Source organism: Hoplias malabaricus, chromosome 4 (assembly GCF_029633855.1).
Source record: "Hoplias malabaricus isolate fHopMal1 chromosome 4, fHopMal1.hap1, whole genome shotgun sequence".
Lineage (NCBI taxonomy): Eukaryota > Metazoa > Chordata > Actinopteri > Characiformes > Erythrinidae > Hoplias > Hoplias malabaricus.
In genome coordinates, this window is record NC_089803.1 from 41569690 (window position 1) to 41578480 (window position 8791).

Here is an 8791-nt window from a genome sequence, read left to right on the forward strand (position 1 = left end):
TGCTGCGTCTGAACTATTGTATCACACACTAACCATAAAGCATGCCACTCTCACTGCAGTGATGAGAATAACCCTCTCAATAACAGTACCAGCAAATTGGAGGCCCTGACCAACAGCTACATAATACCTTAATACAGAAAGAAGTGCACATCAGAATGTTCTGAGATTGTACAACATGAGAAAAGGTCTGAACACTTAATTTCACCTATGTTGTGGTGTAATGGTTTAACAGCATGGAGAAAACAAAATAAGTGTTGCAAAGGACTTACATAAGCAGTAAAAATGTATCCAGTGAAATACAAAAATGTCTTTAATTTAAATGTCAAACCAATGCCAAACTACATATACAAAAGAGAAAATTAATGAAGGACCAATCTGGTTAATAGAAAAAGTAGTAGGAAAGTAATTTAAGTAAGTTACATTTACTTAAGTAAAATATTCAGATATATTCTTTCCTGAGTATTTTAAAATGTTAGTTTTTTTAACGTTATAAAAGTAGACATTTAGACACTTTATTGCTTCAGCTTTGTCATTACGTTACTAGTTATAACTACACATCAAAAAAAAAATAAAAATAAAAAATTCCATAGAGCTGATAAAAGTATTTTTTGAGGAAAAATGTGGAGTATTTTGAACTTATCACTGTGTAATACATTATATGTAAAAACCTATCCAGCTCAAGGTATTTCATAGATTTTATTGCTTCAAAATTAAGCAGAATAAGAAACTGTCTCTGTCCAAAACAAGGCATGTATCTCCATTTTGTCAGTTTTAAAATTACTACATCATTTGAACACAGCAGCTCTCCTTTACATTGTGTGAAAGCGTCCTGATGTATGGACCAATATACGCTCCAAAATTACTTGTAATAAAACCTTTTTACATTGACTTCCATTGAAAGTTAAGATCTTTACCTTGTCCTGTAAATGTACTATTTTAGAGATACATATTTTTCTTTGGACAGCAACAATATAGTTCTATTTCCACTCGATTTTACAAATATTAAATCTATTTTAGTTTGCCCTAAGCTACATGATAACTAAACCAGCCTCTGGTTCTGACACATTACTTTTTCTGTCTACAACAGCAGACTGTGGATAAAATATTAGCTGACAAAAAATGTCGCTACTTGTCATGAAAATTCCCAAACGTACAATGCTTAAAAAAATTAATTGCTTTAATGATACAAATTGAACAGATGCACTCCTGCGAATCAAAATCACACAGGGGAACATGGGTATCCATTGTAAACATTTTGAAAGAATCTTAGAGTGAAGTCTGCCCTTGATTGACCCTGTAAACATTATTATTCTGCTTTCTGGATCTTCCTGTAATTGTTAGACAGACACATTTCAACACCTGAGTGCATTTATACTCGCTCAAGGCTAGGAATTGCACCACAAGGGGTACTATATCTAACACTCAGTCACATTTAGGAACTGCTCTACAAGCTTGATATTGTACAATGACAATTTGTGTCCATGTATTTCTTTGTTGTGTATGGAGATACATTTAAGCCAAAACATACTGTATTCATGAATTATGATTTGGAAGCGTACACCAGTTTTAGAATGTACATTTAATACAGTGCAAATACAAAAAGTAACATGAGTCAGTAACTTACTGATTCTATATTGTCTTGAGTCTTACTGCTATATTGTTTTACTACTACCAGAATCAAAACAGCAACATTTACCATGAGATCTGTATTTTACTTGTAAACTCTGAATTGCAGATCCAGGTTTACAAGCTGAAATGTATGTAAAAGATGAAATTTGTTTTAATCCACCTTGTATTTGATTTGTTGATTTGGATCAACTTGCACAAGTTTGCATTTCATTTTCCTGTGTGCTAATTTTTGAGTTGTTTACCTTCTGTCAGAATCATAACCATATGGCAGAGAGAAGTATGTGAAGCTGGCAAAAACAGCAACTTCCTGGCTGAGCACTCTTCACAATAAAAGTTTTTTCTTTGTTCTATAGGAACTTGGAAGATTGATCAGAACATTGAATTCTTTAAAAGCAAGTCTTAAATTCTGATATTATTATTATTAAAAATCAATCATAATATGGCTCTTTAATATACCAGATCTGTTGGGACCTAAGAGGCTGTGAGGTTTATTGCTCTTTTCCCTTCTTTCCTTCAGTTCTAACTTTGGTTACATTTGAATTCTGTTCATTTAGGGTGCATCAATTGTGGTTTTAGATGTTCAACTGTTCACACAAACTTCTTTATAATTATCCTGGCACTGCCAGCAGATCTATTTGGACATGGTGTAAGACAAGTTATCAAGCTCTTATTGTGTGTACTCACTGAGGTTTTATTCAGAATCTATTGAGATATCATTTGTAAAATGTGTAATGTGATATGTAAAACAGCTTAAAATACAAGCAGCAATTCAGAAAAGGACAACACTTCAACTACTCCCAAATCCACCCAAATGGGGTGGTGGAAAAAAAAAAAAGAAGAAGAATCAAAAGCTGGGTTAGGTTCAATGGTAGCCTTGTTAATAAATGAGCAAATGATCTTTGGATTGAACTCAAATTGCAATAACTAATATGATAGTACAGCCTGTTTGCAGGCTGTCAGTCTCAGTTCTGTTTTACAAACTGGATACAAGTAACAAGTGAGTATCACGAAAGGCACAAATTGCTAATGGAACTAACCTCATGGAACACCTAAAATGAAACACTGAGGGATGCTAACAGTACTGAAAAGGCTTAAGTAGATGTGGGCATAAGGCGAATTTTCTCTTGCATTAGTGTGAAATGGAAACATTCCTATAAATTTCACTAACTCCATTCAGTGTAACAGTGAATGGCCCCAGGTTGTGCCTTTATACAGTACAAATCAATATACAATATTAATTCAAAAATCACTCGTAACAGGAATACAGCTATGGTAGTTAATAAATTGAATTGATTGATCCATGAACCATGTATCAAAGAGGCAAAATCTCAGATAAAAAAAAACAAAACAAACATACTCAATACAAAATACACAGTGGGGGGGGAAAAAAAAAAAAAGAATGAATTCACAACCAACCAAAAACATCTAATACTTTGTAACTGAAGCTTTAGTGTTGAAAAATGGTGTCATATAAAATAAATTACTTAACAGCCCAAGTTAAAAAGTTCTTAGCTATTCAACTACAAAAATGATTTAAAACTCATCGTGTCGTACTAACGCTTCACCAAAGTCTGTTGCTTGGCTTCCTACAAACAAGTCATACTTGTTGATTATTTCCTCTTTGGTCAATTTGCCATCCTGGAAAAAAATAAAGTACATACAAATCAGTTAGTTTACAGTGTGATGAACATAAATATTTTATACAATTTTTGGTGTGGCTCATTAAGAAAAGAAAAACTTAAATGAACTGCACACAGACTTTATTCCCTCAGTTTTAGAGTCTAACCTCAGTGACCCAGTAATCTAAATTTGCATTTGGTCTTAATATACCTTGTTGGAATCAGACTCATAGACCAGGTGCTTGGCCTCAGCCTCTGCGTGGTCATAGTCAGCAGGAAGGATCCAGTCCATTGTCTCCTCTTTGTCCATCTTTCCGTCCTTGTTCTTGTCCCTGAATTCAGTGAACTGCTCACGCTCTGTAGCTACCCATTCTGGTTCATCCATCTCATCTTCATGGTTGTACATGTCACCTACCAGATGTGCATACATTTTCATTAATTAAAAAAAAATAAAATAAAATAAAATAATGCTCCCATCATAAGCTTGCTTTTCTCTCCTTCCTGATCTTACAACTATATAAAAAAAGAATAAATAAATAAGTAATAATTCTAGCATAAACAGTCCAAACTTAGTCTTGTGTAGATTGAACAGACAGTTTTATATTATACATTGAAAAGGAAGAACATACATACATACATACACACATATATATATATATATATATATATATATATATTTCCAGTTTATCACCTGGTTGACAAATCACCAACAACACACCTCTCTACTCACCAATATATTCTTCTAGGTCAATAAAACCATCCCCATTCTTATCAATGTCCTCCATGGTTTCCTAATGGGATCAAAAATGAGAGGACCAATAGCAAATAATGAAATTAAGAAACAGAATAGGCTGAAAACAACATTAGCTGAAGTCTAAATATTGATAACTGGCTTGAACATAAAGAAAATCAGGTAAATAATGCATTTACCTGAAGATCATTAGACCTACCAGAACCACAATTTCTTTCATGTGTTCATATTCCTCAGGGTGAAGAAAGGCAGTAAACTCTTCTTTATCTGCAATTTTGTCATTATTTCTGTCTGCCATCTTAAAGCGTCGCTCATCTCTGGCCATCATCTGCTTGTAGTTATACCCATCATCAGGCTCTGGGTCATCTATGAGGGCACATAATTCACATCAAATAAAACAGCACAAACTAATAAGCAAATTCTGCATTCTCAGAACCAACACAATATTATACATTTATTAATAATTAAAAATATAATCTCAAACCAACCAAGGTACGTTCCATATGTGACATTCTTGTACTCATCCCAAGAGATCATGCCATCGTTATTCATATCAAAATCTTTCCATTGTTTGTCCACGTTGTCATAGATGTACTTCTTCTGAGCTTTTTTAATCCATTCTTTAAGTTCCACCTCTGTGACAAAGCCATCTCGATCAGCATCAATTTTATCCACAATTTTCCTGAGGAACCAAGACAGAAAGATGCTATCATCACTGCGCAAAAGAGCCTTACCTGTACACTATCGTTCTCAGCATTCCTTACCCAAGTCTGTCCTTGCTTTCTTCTGGTGTTAGGTCATCAAAAGATTTGGCCACCTCTTCTCCTAGAAATGCATCATGGTCGTAGTCAAAGTTTTCAGCATCATTGTGCTCCTTGCTGCTCAGTTGTGCATCATGGTGCACACGGTCCTTCTTCTCTGTGGGCTTGCTAGTGGCATAAACCACATATAGTGCAAAGCACATCAAGAGAGGTCTGATCTCCATGTTCACCACAGACGTTCTGTAGCAGACAGTCAAAATAAACACACAAACATAAGACACTGGCTAAGCTATAGCCTTCTGGGCAAACCTGCAAGTATGCTACTGCTCAACTCCATAAAATGGGGTATCCTGGGGATTCAAATGGCAGTCAAAATAGATGTTTATTATTATTACTGATTTGAAACATGCACATTTGTCCAGGCCAGGGTTATTTCTCTATATCAAGTATTAATTGCAAAAACAAAGATTTAAATGTGCCATCTGAAGAAAAACAGCATTGCACTAAAATTACAGCTCATCATTGTAGAGAACTGGAATCAACTTTGTACCAGCTTAGCACATAAATACAAAATAATTTTAAAGTGCAGTAGACTGGACAGTATGTCCCATGATTCCCTAATGGCAGTGTACATTTGGTCAGCAACTCGCCCTTTCATGAGTTTAAAATAAAAGTAGTATGACTAAATATATAAACAGTCACATTCCAAGGAGTTACAACTTACAAAATACATACCTCTGCAGAAATGTAAGGATTTTTTGTAAAGTGTCAAACAAGAATATCTGGTTTGTTGATTGTTTTGAACATTTATTTCACAAATTACTGAAAACTACAAAGAAAAGATTTCCAATATTTGCATTTTTTTATTTGCAGTATTATGGCCGAAATCCACACACAAAAAAAAGCTGGGACAGATGCAAGTTTTCTACTGTGTTACATCATCCTTCCTTTTTAAACTTTGGGAGCTGAGGATACTTTGTTGTAGTTTTGCAAGTGGCATTTTGGCCCATTCTCACTTAACACAGTATTTGAACTGCTTAAAAGTTTTAAGTCACCGTTGCCTGGTTTAATTTTTCATGGTGTGTCACTGGAGGCAGATCTGGACTGCAGGCAGGTCAGTCAAAACACACTGTATATGAAGCCACACTGGTGCAGTACACACAGAATGAGGTCTGGCATTGATGGGATTAGCTATAGGAATTAACCATGAACTTCCCAGGAAAAATGTCACCTTGGTGGCAGCATATGTCAATTTAAATTTAAAAGCAAGAATGTCCTTTGTGCAGGAAAACAAGCTGTGTCAGCTGTTCAACATTGGTATCCTGCCTTGCCCTTCGCTGAGTTAGACTTCTCTGGAGTTCCTGAATCATTTCACAATATTATGCAATGCAGATGGTAGAACCTAAATTCTTTGCAATCTTGTACTGATAAATATACTGTTTGAAATTTTAGTCCATCTTAAGAAACTTGGCAAGCCATGACCCGTCTTTCTTTTATAGCCACCAATTAATTGGGGAATGTTAAAATAACAATGTGACATAAAAATTATATATACACTTTTCATTATTATTTGCCCTGTCCCAATTTTTCAGAGCAGGTATCCAATTATAAATATATGTACATACACATATTGGAATAAAATCAAGTTTGTCACAGAAAACATTGGAGATCACTTCTTTATAAATTTGTCAGTTCATTAAAGTGTAAAAGAAAAAAAATACATTATATATATATATATAAGGGCACAAGGAAAGTGGCCCATTTTTAATAGAGCAAAGACAGTATTTAACTTGGCGCCCTAGGATTAAATGTACCACATAACAACACAAACAGGGCAGAACACTTTAAGCTCAAGATTTAAAAGAGGCGAAACTGTTATCTGGCTAGTGAGCTAATTCTATAGCTAGCATACCGTTAGTTGACCCGGTGTTTTAACTCGAGATGATGCCGTTCAGTGTCGTTCAAGGAAATCAACCCCTCCTTGTTTAATGCATGCTATAAAGAACACAATGCAGTGTAAATATGTGCAGACAGATGTTACTTACAGAGTTAGAAGCCAGTAAAGCGCCCTTCGTCCCGCACAACTGGACACTGCTCTCACGCCCCTGAGATCCCCGAGCTGGTGGAACACGCCGAGCCAATCAGAGCGCGCAGAGTGTGGAGCTGCTCACTCATTGGTCCACTTCAGCAAGATTACACTGGCCCCAAATTGTTAAATTCAGCGCTGGACCAACGCGCTGAATTATCATTGGTTAATCGGTGTCAAAAAGCCAATAAGAACGCAGGAGTGTTTACAACGATGAGCAGTTCGTTGTCCGCGGTGTCGCTTACCGAGTACCTCTCTGCCTTCCTCTCATTGGGTGCGACTTGCCACGTCCCCAAATTTGAGATGAACATAGGTCTGAAACTGAAGATTTTACAGTGTCTCAGAACAGTTTATCATCAAACAGGTTTCCAGATAGGTATGGACAAAGTGGTTTGCTACATGGGCTATTGCGAACCCTATTGTGAAACTACCTGTACTGGATAAATGTGGTCAGCCCGGATACTCTTCTACATATAGGCTCCCCATGAGTTGCTGACTTGGCTCCTATTACTCTATTTGATACAATACTAAGCAAAAAAAAAAAAAGTTGTGTAACCTTATCACTTTCTTACCTTCGTTACTCCAAAGCATGTTTAATTTCATGCTTTTGTATGGTGTTTATAGAATATGTGTATGCACAATAAATAAATAAATTAGATTAAAAAAAAGACAAGAAAAAAATTAAATATCTTTTTTCTGCTGCAGATTCTCGGCTCCCTCAACATATCAAAGATACATTTTTGAATCAAAGTAATACTTTATACATGGACAAATCATATTAGATAATTTTATATAGATTAACAATAACATTGGCAAACCATTATTAGAATATAAGACAAATATGAGTCCTAAATAAGCAATTCTATGACATTTTGACTGGACATATGTAACTCCAGTGATGAGACTGTAGTGTACACTCTTATGCTACTAATGATGTCAGAACTGGGAAATGTCATTTGTACGACTTGTAGAGTGGCGGACAAAGTCATATTTACCACTGGTAAACTTGTGATTCTAGATTTTACACGAGTTTAAGACCGTCTTAAGACCGTTTTTTCGCGTCCTTTTACTTCTTTCCCAGAGGAAAATGGCAATATGCAAGGAGACGGCGGACCACTGTTGTCCCACTGAGGGCAAAGTTGGAGGTCCACTAGTGTTTTGGCGGACCGCTGGTGATTAAACAGAATTTTAGACAAAATGTCACATTTTCGCACTTTTCCATTCACAGTGCAATTTACATTTTTTTCCTTCATTAGGTTCTTTTTTATCATTTAAAAATAAGATTAGTAAATAATTGTAATCCAGCACAAATGTGTCAAAATGTTTATCATAATCATTTTATATCAGGCTTATACTCATTATTATATCTCTCATAGTTGTTAGTAATATTAGTTTGTTTTCCAAAATAAAAGTCTCTGAATTTAAAATCTGTTTGAGGAGATTAAAAATGAGTTATATCCTGTAAAGGACAGTAATCTGAGTGGTCCGATGGTGGACCAGCAGTGGTCTACAGTCAGTGGTGTGCCAACTCTGGTGTCGCTCTCAGGGATTTTTGGGATTTTGGCACACTATGGAATGCCAAGAGGGTCAATAAACGGTCCACTGGTATAAAAAGGCTGGCACACCACTGACTGTAGACCACTGCTGGTCCACCATTGGACCACTCAGATTACTGTCCTGTACAGGATAGAACTCATTTATAATCTCCTCAAACAGATTTTAAATTCACAGAGACTTTTATTCTGGAAAACAAAACAAATATTACCAAAAACTATGAGAGATATAATAATGAGTGATATAAAATGATTATGCTAAAAATGTTGACATTGTGCTGGATTAAATTTATTTACTAATCTTATTTATAAAGAATTACAAAAGAACCTAATGAAGGAAAAAATGTAAATTGGACTGTGAATGGAAAAGTGCTAAAATGTGGTATTTTGTC

General features: G+C 35.4%; 1 protein-coding gene across 1 annotated transcript; it reads right to left on the reverse strand.

Annotated features, from left to right (window-relative positions):
- Positions 1–1193: 1193 nt before the first annotated feature.
- calua (calumenin a) lies at positions 1194–6908 on the reverse strand. The gene is made up of 7 exons (XM_066669889.1): positions 6806–6908; positions 4764–5000; positions 4488–4681; positions 4199–4365; positions 3979–4039; positions 3460–3659; positions 1194–3267 (listed from the first exon to the last, which is right to left on the reverse strand). The coding sequence occupies exons 2-7, from the start codon at positions 4982–4984 to the stop codon at positions 3163–3165; spliced, it is 948 nt and encodes a 315-aa protein (XP_066525986.1). The 5' UTR covers positions 4985–5000; positions 6806–6908; the 3' UTR covers positions 1194–3162.
- Between the last annotated feature and the right edge of the window lie 1883 nt (positions 6909–8791).